Source organism: Rhinopithecus roxellana, chromosome 3 (assembly GCF_007565055.1).
Source record: "Rhinopithecus roxellana isolate Shanxi Qingling chromosome 3, ASM756505v1, whole genome shotgun sequence".
In the NCBI taxonomy this organism is placed as follows: domain Eukaryota; kingdom Metazoa; phylum Chordata; class Mammalia; order Primates; family Cercopithecidae; genus Rhinopithecus; species Rhinopithecus roxellana.
The window spans coordinates 137,633,379-137,651,707 of record NC_044551.1 but is presented as its reverse complement, the minus strand read 5'-3'; the positions used below and the strand labels follow the sequence as shown (position 1 = coordinate 137,651,707).

General features: G+C 37.3%; 1 protein-coding gene across 4 annotated transcripts in view; it reads right to left on the bottom strand.

Annotated features, from left to right (window-relative positions):
• Positions 1-7,629, bottom strand: part of TMEM161B (transmembrane protein 161B) — a 74,058-nt gene extending 66,429 nt beyond the window's left edge. For 3 of the 4 annotated variants that reach the window (XM_010357618.2, XM_030927585.1, XM_030927587.1), the window contains exon 1: positions 7,471-7,629. In XM_010357618.2, the coding sequence (XP_010355920.1) occupies positions 7,471-7,473 (3 nt within the window). In that variant the 5' untranslated portion in view covers positions 7,474-7,629. The remainder of the gene's footprint in view (positions 1-7,470) is intronic. The other variant, XM_010357619.2, reaches the window with a different exon arrangement.
• Positions 7,630-18,329: the final 10,700 nt, after the last annotated feature.

Below are 18,329 nucleotides of genomic sequence, written 5' to 3'. Positions count from 1 at the left end.
CAAGGAGGCAGTCCTTCTCAACTTAATTTACAGATTCAATGCAATTACAATCAAAATCCAAGCAAGTTACTTTAGGGATATCAAAAAAAAAAAAAAAAAAAAAAAAAAAAAAAAAAAAAAAAAAAGAAAGAAGAAGAAGAAAAAAGAAAAAGAAAAAGAAATGTTCTAAAGTTTATTTGAAGAGGCAAAAGACCCAGAAGAGCCAACACAATACTAAGAACAAAGTTGGAGGACTGACATGAACCAACTTCAAGATTCACTAGAAAGCTAGAATAATAAAGACTCTGTTATGGATAAAGAAGGAAGAAACAGATCAACAGAATAGAATAGAGGGGTCAGAAATAGACCCACATATAGTCAAATGATCTTTGACAAAAGGACACAGGCAATACAATGGAGGAAAAAAAAATTTCAACAAATCGTACTGAAACAACTAGACATTCATGTGCAAAAAAAAAAAAAAAAATGACTCTAGACACACACCTTACACTCTTCACAAAAGTTAACACAAATAGAACATAGACCTAAACGTAAAACACAAAGTTATAAAAGTTCTGTTAGATAACACAGATGGCTGTGGACAAGGCAACAACTTTTTAGACACAAAACCAAAGGCATGATCCATGAAAGAAAGAGCTGATAAGCTGGATTCATTACAATTAAAATATGCTCTGTAAAAGACAATGTCAAGGAAATGAGAAAGCAAACCAGACCAGGGGAAAATATTTGCAAAAGACATATCTGACAAGGACTGTTATACAAAATATAACCAACTCTTAATTAAACTCAACAAGAAAACAACCTCATTTAAAAAATGCATCAAAGACCTTAAAAGACACCTCTCCAAAGACATACAGACAGAAAGTAAGAAAATGAAAAGATGTTCCACATCACGTCAATTAAAATAAGAAAATACCATTACACACCTATTAGAATGGCCAAAATCCAGAACACTGACAACACTGAATGCTGGCAAGAATGTAGAGCAATGGGAACTCTGATTCATTGCTGCTAGTAATGCAAAATGATATAACCTCTATAGAAGACAGTTTGTCCTCTATAGAGTCCTACCATATGATCTAGTAATTGCACTTGCTGGTTTTTACCCAAAGGAGCTGAAAACTTCTGTCCACACAAAAAACTGTACATAGATGTTTATATCAACTTTATTCATAATTGCCAAAATCTGGAAGCAACCAAGATATCCCTCAGTAGGTGAATAAACTGTGGTACATCAGACAATGGAATATTATTAAACCCTGTAAAGAAATGGACTATTAAGCCATGAAAAGACAGAGAGGAACCTTAAATGCATATTCCTAAGTGAAAGAAGTCAATCTGAAAAGTCTACATACTGTAAGATTCCAACTATATCCAAACCCACAGAATGTACAACACCAAGAATGAACCCCAAAGTACACTATGAACTTTGGGCAATTATGGTGTGTCAATGTAGATTCATCAGTTGTAAGAAATTTACCAGTCTGGTGAAGGATGTTCATAATAGTAGAGGACATGCATATGTGGGAGCAGGGAATATCTAGGAAATCTTCTGTATCTTCCTCTTAAAATCGCTGTGAACCTAAAACTACTCTTTAAAAAGTCTGTAAAAAAATTTTAATGTGACACAAAAATAAAATATATTACATGAAATTTCACATAATCGATTACTATCTTTAAAAACACACACTTCTATTATTTTTCTATTTGCTGTTTGGAAAGCTGACAGTAAATAAATTTATGGAAAGATTTATACAATTGAAAACAGTATGAGCTTTGTGCTTGCTTTTTAGATACACTGCACTACAGTAATTTTTCAGGAGCAGTTAATAAATATGTACGCATAGGTACCAGGCACATGGGCTGAATATCTATGCATCCAAATTTGCTACAATGTCACCTCCTCATTGAAGCTTTCCCTACATGCCCTATCTAAAACAGGTATTTTCTATCCCCTTACTCTATCTTTGTTAAATGTATCACGACTGACATATTACATGCCCATTTCATCATGAGATTATCATCAGCCTCTCCCAATAAATGAGGGCCGAGATTGTCTCTGCTTTTAAGCAGTTATATCCCTGTTGCCAAGAACAGTGCGTGGCATACAGATGGTGAATACATAACAAATGAATGATTTAAGAACTTTTTTTAAAGTTTGGTGAAATAAAAGGTACAGTCATTTCAAAGCCAACAGAATATTCATTTCACCATGACTGTAAGGATTTCTTTATTTCTATAACTCAAAGGTAAGTGGTATACAAAGAGTAGAAAGGCAGTTTACACTTGTTTATTTCTAAAAAGTTCCTTTGAGACAAGCTGTATTCATTCTTATTAACATGGGCAAAACCATGTTAATGACAGTAAGAAAATAACAACTTCTCTCTTAGAAATGAACACTTTGGAATATCTTCTGATTTTCTGAAATCAACTTAATGTACTTTAGGCTTTTATCCCAGAGAAAACAAAAGAAACAATTTTTTTTTTTAAGTGGATCAAAGCCCAAGGTATCAACTAATCTTAAAAACCAACCTTGAACCGACTAAATACTAACCAAGAGAAAAGTCAGTCTATAACATTATTTCAACTAGGCCTCTGTAGTAAGAAAGTAGTGAAGGAAAGCAGTCAGAAGAAAATAAAGTCAGAGAACTGAGAAGAAACCTGAATGTTTTAAACCTAAAAGTTAACGTTAGTAGTTAACTGCTAATACCTGACCAAATCCATCCTTCAAACTGTACATGTGAAATTACCACTCAGCTAGCAAAAGGACCTCCAGTATCTCCATCAAAGTCTCTTATACTTGCATTTCTCTCTAGTAGGGGTTTAAGGTCCACCAATGTAACTCTGAACTGCATCCAGTACTAGAGTAAGGATTTAAAAAAAAAACTTAATTGCAGAACTTACTAAAAATGCAATTCTAATATCCAGAATCTATGAGAAACAAACAAATTTACAAGAAAAAAACAACCCCCCGTCAAAAAGTGGGCAAAGCATATAAACAGACACTTCTCAAAAGAAGACATTTATGTGGCCAAGAAATACGAAAGAAAAGGTCATCATCATTGGTCATTAGAGAAATACAAATCAAAACCACAATGAGATACCATCTCGTGCCAGTGAGAATGACAATTATTTAAAAAGTCAGCAAACAACAGATGCTGGTAAGGCTGTGGAGAAATAGGAACACTTTTACACTGCTGGTGGGAGGGTAAATTAGTTCAACCATTGTGGAAGACAGTGTGGTGATTCCTCAAGGATCTAGAACCAGAAATAACATTTGACTCAACAATCCCATTACTGGGTATATATCCGAAGGACTATAAATCATTCTACTCTAAAGATATATGCACACATATGTTTACTGCAGCACTATTTACAATAGCAAAGACTTGGAACCAACCGAAATGCCCATCAATGGTAGACTGGATCACAAAAATGTGGCACATATACTCCATGGAATACTATGCAGCTATAAAAAAAGAATGAGTTTAAGCCCTTTGCAGGGACATGGATGAAGCTTAAAGCCATCATTCTCAGCAAACTAACACAGGAACAGAAAACCAAACCATGTTTCACTCATAAATGGGAGTTAAACAATGAGAACACATGGACACAGAGTGGGGAACATCACACACTGGGGCCTGTCAGGGGGTTGGGGGCAAGGGGAGGGAGAGCATTAGGGCAAACACCTAATGCATCCAGAGTTTAAAACATAGATGATGGGTTGATAAATGCAGCAAACCACCATGGCACATGTATACCTATGTAACAAACCTGCATGTTCTGCTCATATATCCCAGAACTTCAAGTAAAATTTTTTTTAAAATTTAAAAATACAATTCTAAAACTTCATGCTACCCCAAATTATGAGCCCAGAGAAGTGTTTTTATAAAGTAGCACAGGTGATTCCTACACAAACTCAAGCTTGAAAACTAGTATATTAACCCACTTTAAAAACTCAGTTGAAGTCACCTACTACAGCAGTCCCCACCCTTTTTGGCGTCAGGAATCAGTTTCATGGAAGACAAATTTTTTCACACATGGTGGGGGCAGTGTGGAGGAAGAATGGTTTCGGGATGAAATTGTTCCACCTCAGATCATCACGCATTAGATTCTCATAAGGGTCATCCAACCCATATCCCTCGCATGCACAGTTCACAATAGGGTTTGCGCTCCTATGAGAATATAATGCTACCACTGATCTGACAGGAGGTGGACCTCAGGCATTAATACTCACTTGCCCACCACTCACCTCCTGCTGTGCAGCCCAGTTCCTAACAGGCCATGGACCAGTAGGAGTCCACAGTCCCAGGGGTTGGGAACCTGCGACCTACTACATGACCCAACCTGCTCTCAGTTAGAATTAATTTCTTTCCACTGTACTCTTTGAGACTATTATATGTGTTTCTCTTATAGCATTTACTAGACTCTTCCCAACACTCCCCTCCACTACCCTCAAAAAGAAAACTTCTCATTAAATCCACTTCATTATGGCAAAGGTTTACAACGTCCCCACGGCCCACTCTCCCACACCTGCCCACAAACCATTGTTCAATTCCAGCAGTAAGTTACTACAGGATGATACACAAATGCAAGCCATGATATCTGCAATTCCAGGAGCTAGCTCTAATCTACCTATCTCCCACAAATTAGCTTGAATGGTAGAAAGATTTCTATTTGATCAAAGTTGATCTGTAATTTTCAAAAAGGAAAGTGCAATAGAGCAAATGGCTTTATTCCATTAGTAAATTTCTCATAGACTTGTCTTCACAACAACTTGAAAGCATAAAAATTAAGCATGAGTTCAGTATTTTCAGTCTGTATCATAATCCTATTCTCCTGTATTCATAATACAAAAACCTTATTATAGACACAGGTATCTATTGAGTTTTGGTTTACATAATGTACCAGAGAATGACAACACAGAATTAGTTTATCATTAATTAAAACAAGAATTAAATCAAAACATTCCAAGAGTTGCATTCCATTCTAGAGCAGTATTTAAGACAGTAGTGAAAGACTTGGCCAAACACACAAAGATTCCAAGTATTATCTATGTGACTTACGAAAAAAATGAAAAAGAGAATGATATAAGAAATCAAACTTAAACCAAAATGGCATGGAAACAAAACAGTGGAAATCAGACTAACTTTTATTTAATCTGAAACACATAACTATCCTGAAAAATGTTCTGAGCAGTCATGGAATCACAAATGTAAGAAGGTGCTTTAGTACCCATCAGGTCTCACTTCTCTCATCTAGGAGGAATTTGGAACTCTTATCAAAATTGAGTGACTTTTCCAAATCTATATAACTAACAATGAGCAGAATCTGGGTCCTCTGGGTTCAATACTAATGTTCTTTCTGTAATATCATTAGGCCCCAGCAATGCAAAACAAGTTCTGATTCCAACAAGCTGAATCCTCAATAAATTCAGCCCATGTTCACTCCATTTAACGGTTAAACTCTTTCTTTTGAAAACTTCCAAGCATTAACCACACTTGCATATACAGACATTATCAATTTCATAGCTGGGAAAGATAAAACTCAGCCAAGATAATTAACTCAGAAATATAAGCAATTCCAGAAGGAAGACAGCCAACTAGTTAGCTCTAAAATGGCATTCAGAAAAACAGCGTAAGATTACATTAGTTCCAAACATTAACCACCTCTTTTGAACTGATAGGATAAGAAGGGTTCTACTTCTAGTATTCCAAAACACTGAGAACAAGCTCACATTCAGCTTTTCTGTGACTACGATGAGTTTAAGTATTTTAATTATGCTTTATCTTCAACTGTTCAGACCAAAAAGTCAAAAGTTAATCTTAAATTTTAAAAATGAAAATATGAGTTTTAGTCCAGACTGCCAAACTACTGTTGCTTTAGATAAATCACTGTCAATTTCTAGACTCCAGATTCTTTCTTCTGTAAAAATGGGGATGGAAGAGTGATTACTAGGCTTTAGTTCCTCCCAGTTCTGTTTTCCCTATCCTTGCCTAATATCACTGATACAAAAGAAAAACAACTCAATACAAACCATATTATCCACTGAGGTTAAAAAAAAAAAAAAAAAAAAAAAAAAAAAAAAAAAAAAAAAAAAACACTTTAAAGAGATAGGTTATCTGTTAAAGCGGACCAGGAACTACATTATTTTGAAGGTTTTCGTTCTACATTCACTTAAGTTTCTAAGTCATTCAAAAGCCAATCACCACACACATTAACGTTCGTTGGCAGTATTTGGCCCTGAAAATACATGGCAAACTGAAGTTAAATTCCAGGACAGACGCCTCTGCAGGCGAGGGTTTGAAATCTTGTATACAGTGAAGAAAATGATAATAATGAACTTCACCAGAGCCCTGTGATCTTGGAAAAACAGCAAAGGGTAAGAAACCCGTTGCCCCCGTTTGTGTTCTGAGAAACTGGCTTGCTGCAAAGAATCACCTTTCCTGTAGAACTCAGATAAGCCTAAGGATCGATCCATACCCACCCCCCTCCCTTGTTTACCTAAAACAAGGCCATAACCAGACCCTTCTAATTCCCATCCTTTGCTCCGTAAATGACTTGCTGAAGTACCTGTCCCACAGATCAATCGGAACAAAATACTTCTTAGCCAAACTTCAAGATTCTCTTCCGTGGGATACCTGAATTTTGTCCTTTTCTCAGTCTGAAACAACATATACAAACCTCTCTTAACAGCTCCTCCTCAGAATACATGGGCTCAGGGTAAAACATAATCTGGTTACTGTCGGATCATACCCACCTTTTCATCCCAATTCCTGACGTCTTATTTACCCCTCCCTATAAAAGACAAACCCTTTCTGCCTAATCTTTAAGGGGCATGGAAATCTTATGGTCATTCTTCCTACTGCAACAGTTCCTTCAACCTCCTCCATACCCTTGCAATATTCCTTTCAAATAAAGTCTGTCCTTACTAATTCGGGTTTTTTATTTGACACCCCTTTCAATTATGAAATGGTTAAGTGTAAAGAATAAGGGGACTGCCGTTTCTTTAAAAGACAGGTGTTGATCCTGTACAAGAAGGAGACCTGTTGTGTCCACCTGGAGAGGCTAAACGCATTTCTAAGATCCGAAGTTCTTGGCCACTGTTCTGCGGCTGGGGAAGGGGGCGCAGAAGAGGTGATTGACCCGGCAAGGTCAACTCTGGGATCACCTGGCGCCACAGGCCATACACAGTAAATGGGCCATTAACAGGCAGGCTACCCAGTCCATACTCCCTGACAGATACGCCCCTACCTCCCGCCCGCTAGTTTCCCAGCCAGGCAGGCGTAACGCTGCTTCCTCAGGGGCTCAGACACCCTGGGACAGGTGGTGGGTCCTGCCCAGCAGCTCATCCCAACGTCTCAACTCACTCCCTTCTGAGCAGAGCACCTGATGGCTCTTTTCACAGGACTGACCTCCCCACCCTTTTCGCCCCACTGTTGTCACTCCTGCCCTCACAGAAGAACTCACCATGGCGCCTAGGATAAGTCGTGGACCAGACACCCCGGAGTCGCCGGGACAGTCCCAAACCTCTCACCTCCCGGTCCTTGAGTCGGGAGCCTCTCAAACAGCGAAAGAGAGGGTCTTCCGGCTCTGCCGGAAGTTGTGCGCGCGCGGGACAGGAAGTTCCTCCCTTCTCCAGAGCGCCGTCGACCCCACGCCACGCAGAGGTGAAGATATGCAGGACGTCCTCTAAAGCAACTTCCGTGGGTGCCAGGTTATGGGCTGGGGGCGGTGCTGACCTTGAGAGCGCGGAGGAGGCGCAGGCGCAGCACAGGTACGTGGGCGGGCGGAGCGCAGTGGCTGCGCTTGCGAGGACCCCGAGGTAGGTTGGGTGGTTTCAGCAGGAACGCATCCACTGTCTGAGAGGTGACGGAGGCACACGTTGATGTGGGGAGCGGGAGGGGGCCGGAATTGGGAGTGAGGGTGCGCGAAGGGAGTCGACTCCAGACCCAGGTGATTTAGAGAGTAAAGACCGCATTTGGCCGTCGTTTTTTCTCAGCTTAACTGACGCCCTCTTTTTACTCTAGCTTTCCCGACTCGGTCCTTTATTAGCATATCCTCATTTCCACAGACCTGCCCCTCAGTTGCTTCTGTTCCCTGCTTTAGTGGGTACCGTAGCTCTCCCTCCCTCATGGCAATGGAATCTCATAGTGAGAAGTTTCTTCACTATTCACAGGTGGCAATTGAAGTCGGAAGAACATCTACCAAGAGCAGAGAAACCAGGAAGAAAATTCTGCCTGTTTAATACGTTCCAATATGGACGTTTTCCATATAGATATCTGTCTATATCTGTGATCTATATCTATGATATAGACAGATATGTATCGATATATCGGGGTTCTCAGCCATCCAAAAGAAGCATGCACAGGGCCAGTTGCTTTATGTCAGGAAAGGGGACACAGATTGAATGTATGAGGGTTTTTTTTTCTATAGATGTATCGATAGATACCTAGATATCTATCGATATATAGATATGTATCTGTACAGATGCAAATAAGTGAAACTCTCATACACCTTTTAATTTTGTGTTTTTCCCAAACTCTATTCCGGTCAACTTTTTCTGCCTTTTTATTTGATGATAATGAGACGTCGTACTGGAGGCAGGCTTGAAGTGGATATACAGAGCGCTTTCAACCCAGAAATTTGTCTCACGACTTGGGGATCCTTACTTAAGTTGTAGCTGTTAGTAATTTCATCCATGAATTCACTTTGTGCCATAGTGTGACGTTTTTTATAAAGTTGGAATTGGGAAGGGAAACTAGGAAGTTTTGAGAGAAGTTAAGAAGGTTGAGTAGGCAGGTGTATAGATACTAAATTTCACCCTCCTTATCAAAGTACCTGGAGGGTATGGTATCCAAGCTGTAAATGACCCAAAGGAATCGGAGTTCTCAGCCATCCAAAAGAAGCATGCACAGAGTCAATTGCTTTATGTCAGGAAAGGGACACAGACTGAGTGTGTGAGGGTTTTGTTGTTATTTAAATTTGGTTTTGTGGGGGGAAGAACAGCGTGACAAATAAAGAAGATCTAGGAATCGTAAGTACTGACAGAATAGCTGGAGGGGAGGTGAGACTGGAGAATAGTTTGTGAAACAGATCCTGCTGAGGATGAATCCAGAACTTCCTGAAGGGTTCCGCTTCTGCTGTGTAGGGACAGGGTTGTAAATAGACAAGCCACAGGGCACTTGCAACTGGTAAGTGTGGTAGAGAGGGGCTGGAATTGTCTGTTGGTGTATCTGTGGGAAGTAGCTGCTATCCATGAGGAAGAAAAGATGGAAAAGGTAAGTGGCTATCAACCTGTCAGAAACAACACATTCTGTGAAGTTGTACTCTTTCATTTCTGATACTGTGGTTCTTAATATCTATCCTAAACCTGGCAGTCATTGAAGTTCACAAAGTATCTTCTATGTGACAGTAAAACTGGGATTACTATCAGAATGGAATCCATCCCTGCCAGAGTAAAACCATAAAAAGAAATCGTAGTTTTGATTATCTGCTTATCATTTTTAATAGATCACGGAGTTCAATGTTCCTTATTTAATCAAGTTGATAAATAACTTGATTAATATCCTTTAATGTTCTATTTCATACAGTTCTCTCAATTACATGTGAAAAATCTGTAATATAAGTAATGCTATTTAATGATTAAAATGGATATATGTTTTAAGGAAGTGCCACCCAGTCTGTTTTATTTTGTAGAATAATATTATTATCTGTTGGTTGCCTGCCTTGAAGTACAGTAATTTCCCTGTTTCCATTATTTAAAATAGGTGGGTGTCTTTGACGAAGATACAAAGAAAGGGCACAGTTATGAAAGGGAAGAAAAGATAGATGATAGAGATGAAAAGAAATTCAGTAGTTTCAGCAAGGGAATTAGGAGGATAATCTTTGAGAAAAGTCTTGGTTGCTTACCATTCGGGCTTTGTGATGAGTTGAAATATCCTGAGTGAGAACTGTTCTCAAATGCTTTCAAGACCAAAAAAAGTTACGATACCCACACTGACCTGGAACTCTTTCAACCATTAAGATATATCACTTTTTCATAGTTCAGTCCATATTTTTTGCAACATGTTCTGATGAGTTTTTCCGCTAAGAAATTTCTGCTGTTTCTGAAGAAGTATAAGTGTCGTATGCTTTCATTGTAATTTTTTTTTCCTAATATATACTGTTCTCCTAATTAGACTATAAATTCCTCCAAGGTTGGGACCTTGTTTTGTTTTCCCGCCTTCCCCTTAAGAAATATCGTTTAAGTGAATGTTGTAAAAGTTACTTCATTTAAATTGCCCTTAAAATGCTTTATGACAAATACTTATTTGTAGTAATACCTATAATGGTAAAAAGTTTATTGCAGTCTTACATACAATAAGATTGATCAATTGTTATATATGCTTAGTGGAATTTTATCTAGCTCTTCTAAAGAGTCATTAGACTAGTCTTTCTAATGGAAATGTTTATTGTCTAAGTTAAAACAGCATTTTAGGCCGGGCACAGTGGCTCACTCCTGTTATTTTAGCACTTTGGGAGGCTGAGGTGGGAGGATCACTAGAGCACAAGAGTTAGATACTAGCCTAGGCAATATAGAGAGACCTCTTCTCTAAAAAAATTTAAGAATTACCTGAGTGTGATGGTGTGTGCCTACAGTTCCAGCTACTCAGGAGGCTGAGGTGGGAGGATCACTTGGACCCAAGAAGTAGACATTGCCGTAAACCAAGATCATGCCACTGCACTCCAGCCTGGGCCACAGAGCAAGATCCTGTCTCAAAAAATCAAAAAGCATTTTATAGACTGCATGTTTGTGTCCCCTCTCCCTCCACACCAAAATTCATATATTGAAACCCTAATCTCCAATGACATGATAGTAGATGGAGCCTTTGTGGGATGATTAAATAATGCGGACGAAGCCCTCCATGGGATTAGTGCCTTTACAACAAGAGACACTAGACAGCTTGCTTCCCCTCTTTCTTTGCTCTTCACCATGTGAGGACACCGCAAGAAAACAGACAACTACAAATCAGGAAGAGGGCCTGATTTGTGCCAACCATGCTGGCACTCTTCTCTAACTTCCCAGCCTCCAGAACTGTGAGAAATAAATTTCTGTTGTTTAAGTCACCCAGTTTATGGTAGTTTGGTTATAGCTGCCCATATTAAGATAGTAGGATACAAAATTGTGCCCAGTATGATTGCTTTGACATGAAAAAAAATGTAAGCACAAAGAGTAAAAACCAAAATATATCAATCCTCACTGCTGGCATTAGCACTGTAAAACAACTTATCTATGTTAGAGGATTTTTTTCTTTAAATTTATTTTATTTTATTTTATGCTGACCATAGTGACTCATGCCTGTAATCCCAGCACTTTGGGAGGCCAAGTCAGGCAGATCACTTGAGGCCAGGAATTCAAGACCAGCCTGGCGAACATGGCAAAACCCCCTCTTTACAAAAATATAAAAATTAACCAGGCATGGTGGCACACCCCTGTAGCCCCAGGTACTTGGGAGGCTGAGGTGGGAGGATCGCTTGGGCCTGGGAAGCGGAGGTTGCAGAGAGCTATGATGTCACCAGTGCACTCCAGCCTGTGTGACAGAGCAAGACTATCTCAAGAAAAAAAAAAAAAAAGGATGAGGATTTTTTTTGTTTTCAACATACTTTTTAACATCCACTATATTACTCTCATCTTTCTAGGTTCGAAAAAAAATGTTTTAAATGTTATTCTGAAGTATATTGCAACCTTTAACAATTCAATAGACTTCTGAATTTTTATTTTTATGTAGCTTACCACAGTTGTATCTAGGAATATACCATATAGCTGATTTATTGGTGAAATAACCCTTACAATTTTACAAAGGTTGTACAATGCACATTTTCAAGGACCACTCACATGCATAATGGGAACTTGGCTCCATTTGATATTTTTTGGTATCAACAAAGTTTAAACAACCAGCACCACCAAGAGCAATAAAAAGACAAAACCGTCTGAAAGTACCTATGTGTTTAAAACTTTAATTAGCTTTATCCATCCATTAAATATTTATTGAATGTCAAACTGTATCAGTCACTCTTCTACACTCTGAGGAAATAGTGGTAAATAAAGCAGATATTGTCCCTACTATGAGGAAATTTACATTTTAGTAGTAATAAGCCATAAATTAACAAAAATAGAAGATAGTGGTAAGTACTAGGCATGAAATTAAAACATGACTATTTTAGGTTAGGTGATTAAAGAAACTAAAATACCATTTAAACTGCTATGTAAATGACAAGAGAATCCAGCTTTGTAAAAATTGGGGAAAGCTTTGCTTGCAGAAGGGACAACTGCAAAATCTAAGGCATAATCTAGCCTGGAATATTTCAGGAGCCAAAAGAAGGCCTGCATGGTTAGAGAATAGTGACTTAAGAGGCGAATACTGTAACTTTGGAGGGATAGGAAAGGGCTAGATCATGTTACCTTTGAAAGACGGGAAAGAGTGTAGATTTTATTCTATGTGCAATGGGGAAAAATTAGAGCATTTTAATGCAAAGAGTGATAGATAATATATTTTTAAAATCTACTTTGGTAATTTGTTAATTGGAGTAAAGAGTCTGCTTATATGTTACATAAATACTAACATGTTTGGATTTAAGTTTGTTATTATTCTTATTTTATCTGTCCCACCTCTCCTATTTTCGTTTTCTCTCTTTTGCTTTTTTGATTTTTTTTTTCTTTCTTAGGCCATAGCACCTGATATTCCCAGGCAGACTCTCTTCCAAGTGCCAATCAGCCCCAACCTTACTTACCTTCCCAGATCAGATGAGAACAGGCATATTCAGGGTGGTATGGATATAGACCTTTTAGATTATTTTTAATTATTCCATTTTTTTCTACCTCATAAGCTTGACAGATATCTTTTAGTATCTTTTTACTGTTTACCTCAGGTATTAAAACATGGAACCTTGGTTTATCATCTTTAAGATAATGTGGTATTATACTTCTTCCGGGACAATGAAAGGACCTGAGAACACATCAACTTCATTTACTGCCCCACCTCATGTTATATACATTATATATTCTTAATATGTATTTCCTAAATTCTCAAGACATTTTTTTATACAATATGAATTTACATTTCCCAAACATTAACTTCTTCTCTTGTGTTTTGTGGTTCCTGGATTCTGAGCTTCCATCTAAGATCTTATTTCTTCCTGAAGGACGTACTTTCATATTTCTTTGAATATCTACTGGTAGCAATTCCATTCAGATTTTCTGTCCTGAAACTGTCTTATTTTACTTTCATTTTCTAAGAACCTTTTTGCTGAATTAGCAGCTATTTTATCATTTTGGAGATATATTTTATTCCTTCTGGTTTCCATTATGTCCTCTGAGACATGATGTCCATTTTGTTTTTTTCTCTTCAAAGTATATTCCACAGTATAATCTCTTTTTTTGAATGGCTAATTTTAAGAGATTTGTCTTAAGTTTGATGTGCCCACGTGTTTTGTGTTTGTTTTTTTGTGTTTTTTTTTTTTTTTTTTTTTTTCCTCTTTGAGATTTGTAATGTTTCTTGAATCTGGATGTGATGTCCTTAGGCTGTTTGAGAAAATTCTTAGGTATGTTTCATTAGACATTGCTTCTGCCTTCACTCTCCTTTCTCCTCTTCTTTTGATATTCCCTTTACATGTGTATTTGAGAGTTCACTTTGTTCCTTATATCCATTTATTTTCCTCTCTGTTTCATCCTGGATATTTCTTCTTAACTTTCAGTTCACTATTTTCTTTTAGTAGTCTCTAATCTGTTAAAAAAAAAAAAAAAAAAAAAAAACTCTTGAAGCATTTATTTTAGTTATATTTTTGGTTATCAGTTCAAACATTTCTACTTGATTCTGTTTTATTGTTTCCAGTTGTTTACCCAATATCTGGATCTTTTATTTCCTCAAACATACTAATCATAATTACTTTAAAACCTGTATCTAATAACTATGGTGTCTGCTATTATTTGACACTTTTCTTGTTTCTTGCTGTTACCACATTTTCTTGTTTTTATGTCCCTTGTTTTTATGTTATATTATTTTATAAACATTATAAATATATAAAACCTGGTTTAGGCTATGTTTTAATTGAATGTCAGAATTGTTTTGATTGAATTGTTTATGGGAAAACTATACTTTGAAGTCCAATATGATGGTGTTTTCTAAAGAAAGAATTTATGTCTCCTGGCAAGACCTTTGGACACTAGTAATCCAAGATCATCTTAATCCAGTTAGTGATAGAGACAATTAGAATATAGGCAGGTCTACTTACTGTTCATACTTTCTCTCAGAGTGTAGACCTCTGAAGTTCTAACTCAAGCATGCAGAGTTTACCAGACCAGGCCCTAAATTTCAATTTTTGTCTTTTTAATTCTATGGGTTAGAAGCTCTGTTCAACTTTTCAGCCATCATCTCAGGAATCAGAAGATACTCCAGAGGAAAAGCTAATATAAATGCTGGATTCAACAACTCTGTTTTTTCCTTCTGAATATTTCATTGTCTCTAACGCTCTCAGATGTTCGTTTTATATTTTGTCCAAGCTGAGTGTGGTGGCTTACGTCTGTAATTTCAACACGTTGGGAGGCCAAGGCAGGAGCATCCCTTGAGGCCAGGAATTTGAGACTAGCCTAGGCAACATAATGAGACCTTTGTTTCTTGGAAAAAATAAATAAATAAATAAATATTAGAAGTGAAAATGGGGACATTGTTACAAATGCTGTAGAGATTGGTGAAAAATTATGAACAACTTTATAATGGGAAAATATCAATGAAGTAGGCAGTTCCAGAAAAATGTAACTTTTCAAAAGCCAACAAGTAATGGAAAATATAAATGGTGGGATGTTGATGTAAGAAATCATGATGCCCAGAGACTTTTGTTGAACCTTCAAAGGACAGATCATTTCAATTTTACACAAACCATTCCACAGTATATTCTACTTACATACATAATATATTCCACTTATATACTGTGGAATTAGCCCTTACTGCCCTTATCAAATTTAACATCAAGGTTACAGAAACCTAATAAAATGATTTTATTAGGGCAGTAATGATTTGATAAGGGCAGTAAGAATTAGAACCCTGTCATATTCACAAAGACAAAAATCCTGAATAAAACAGACCTCAGAAAATGTGTTTTTAAGAAAAGACAATAAAACATGATCAGGTTGAATTTAACCCAGGAATGTATTTTATTAAAAGATTAGAAAAACTATCTGGCTATCTAAACAGATGCAGGAAAAGAAAACTATTTGCAAAAATTAACAGACATGGAGAAACCTTTGGGCAAATTAGAATTGTGTAGAACTTCCTTAAGCCAATAAAACCTACAGCAACAATATTTTAAGATGAAGTATTTGAAGCAGTCCATTAGAATCAGGAACAGGTGCTATGTTGGAGATCCTAGCCAGCATTATAAGGCAAGAAAAACAAAAGATTAAAAATTGGAAATAAGGCCGGGCGCGGTGGCTCAAGCCTGTAATCCCAGCACTTTGGGAGGCCGAGACGGGCGGATCACGAGGTCAGGAGATTGAGACCATCCTGGCTAACACGGTGAAACCCCGTCTCTACTAAAAAATACAAAAAACTAGCTGGGCGAGGTGGCGGGCGCCTGTAGTCCCAGCTACTCAGAGGCTGAGGCAGGAGAATGGCATAACCCGGGAGGCGGAGCTTGCAGTGAGCTGAGAACCGGCCACTGCACTCCAGCCCGGGCGACAGAGCGAAGAGCTTTGCAAGGATTCTGAATATACTATTGATATGGTGTGGATCTGTGTCCCTACCCAAATCTCATGTTAAATTGTAATCCCCAGTGTTGGAGGTGAGGCCTGGTGGGAGATTGGATCATGGGAATGTGTTTCTCATTAGTGGTTTAGTACCATGCTCTTGGTACTAAATAGTTCTGAGAACTGAAATAGTTCTCAGGAGATCTGGTAATTTAGAATTGTGTGGTATCTCTCCCTGTCTCTTGCTCTTGCTCCCCCTTTGCCTTCCACCATGATTGGAAGCTTCCTGAAGCTGCCTCAGAAGCAGAAGCCACTGCGCTTCCTGTACAGCTTGCAGAACCATGAGCCAATTAAACCCCTTTTCTTTATAAATTAGTCTTCAGTATTTATAGCAGTGTGAAAACAGACTGATATGACTATCAATATACAAAAGTGAATTGCATTTCTCTCCAGCAGAAATGAACTGTTAGAAAATGATTTTTGTAACATACCATTTACTATATTGCTTTGAAAATATAAATTATCTATAGGTAATTAACAAAAGGTATAGACTACCTCTGTAGAAAATTACAAAACTATTGGCAGACATTTAAAAATGTCTAATTTTAAAATTACTATGTTCAATTATTAAAAGACTCGAGTTAAGATGGCAATGCTTCCCTACACAATGAAGGTAATTGCAATAGAAATCCCAAATGAGCTTGTCAAGGAGCTTGACAAACTGATTCTAAAGTCCCTATGAGAAAGAGCAGAATTCAGGATACTCCAGAAGCAAATTTAAGATAGAATTGACTTGTAGATATTCATAACAGCAAAAAAAAAAAAAAAAAAAAAAAAAAAAAAAAAACAACTCAAATATCCATCAAAAGATAAAATGTTTATCCATGAAAAGATACTCAAAAAGTGATGCATTTATATAATGGGATATATTTGGCTGCAAAAAGGAATAAAGTACTAATACCTGCTGTAATGTGGATAAACCTTGAAAGCATGCTGAAATAAAGAAGCCAGTCACAAAAGACCACGTATGATTCCATTTAAATAAAATGTATAAAGTAGGAAATGTATTGAGACAATAGATTGTGGTTGTTTAGGGCTTGCAAAGTTTGGGGTGATGGGGGCCCAAGGTAGTGATAGCTAAAGGGTGCGGTTTCTTTTTGAGGCAATAAAGTTCTAAAATGTATAGTTGCACGTTTCTGTAGATATACTAAAATGAATTCAGTTGTGCACTTTAAATGAGTAAATTGGTATGTGAATTGTACCTCAGTAAATCTGTTAAAACCATAGTAATTAGAATATTGTAATACTGGCTTAGAGATGGAAAAATTGATTTATAAGGAATCCTGATTGTAAGGAATCTTGACTTATGGCAGAGATGGCATTGCGTACCAGCAGGAAAAGCTGGAGCATTTCAGTAAATGATGCTGGATATTCATAGGGGGAAAATGAAATTGGTCCTCCCTACATAACACCATACAGAAAAAGTAGTTTCAGATGACTTTAAGATGTAAGTGTGAAAGGAAAACATACTAAACCTTCAAAAGAAAGATTGCAAAATATTTTTATGATCTTATGGTAGGGAAATGTAATATGTGTAAAGGGAAATGTATATGTCCAAAACGTTAAAGTTAAAAACCCCTGTTCGAAAGACTCCATAATCCCTTGGAATAGCGGTTAATTTCAGTCATGCACAGGAAACGTACAAGGTGAGCCTGGTGTTGTGCTAGATAGCAAGGAAGCTATTATAGACTACGAGGGTGTCATATCAAATGGACTCAGGAGACAACTGAAAAAATCCTTCTGGCCATAGATGAGACCATTTGAGTGTCAATAAGGACAGTAAATGCCAATTGATTGGAACATATCAAGCGTCTTTAAATCTATGAGTACATAATGATTGTAAAACAGCGTTTAGTTGGTCAACAGTAGAAGATGCTGTTTCATCAATTCATTATTTTGAAAACCAGTTTGTTTTTTTTTTAGTAGGCATTTGTCCTGCCTTTTCTATGTGAACTGTAGGTAACCACATAGTAGATGAGGGGAGGGTTCTCTTTATACACGTATTCCAGCTAATAAATAGAGGAGTGATAGAAAATTGCCATTTTGAAATTGCTAATGAACACATGGATTTATTTATTGCATTTCAACAGCTGCTAACATGACAGACAAGAAAGCGTTATATGCTTCTTAATGGAAAAACACCACCACTGATTTTAAAATCTTATCAAAAATTTGACCCTGTTACTAATCAGGTATTTAGATCCATCCAGTTTGCAGGAAGTATAAACACCAATAAAACCTTAAGCCAATGAAACCTACCACAACGTAATATTTTGGAATGGAAAATATAAATGAAAAATCCAATTTTGGAGAATATTGGGACAAATTAATTTCAGCAAATATGTTGCAGGAGAAAGGGAGAGGGAGAAGGACAAGTGGAGAAAACCGTAGATTACAAGAGACTTAGTTCAATATGAAGCAGCCTGTGAACTTGCATTAGTTATCTTGCTGTATAACAAATCACCCTAGCTTAAATCTAAAAATATTTATACACTTTCTTAGGATTTGGGATCCATGGGTGTCTTAGCCATATATTCTGGCACAA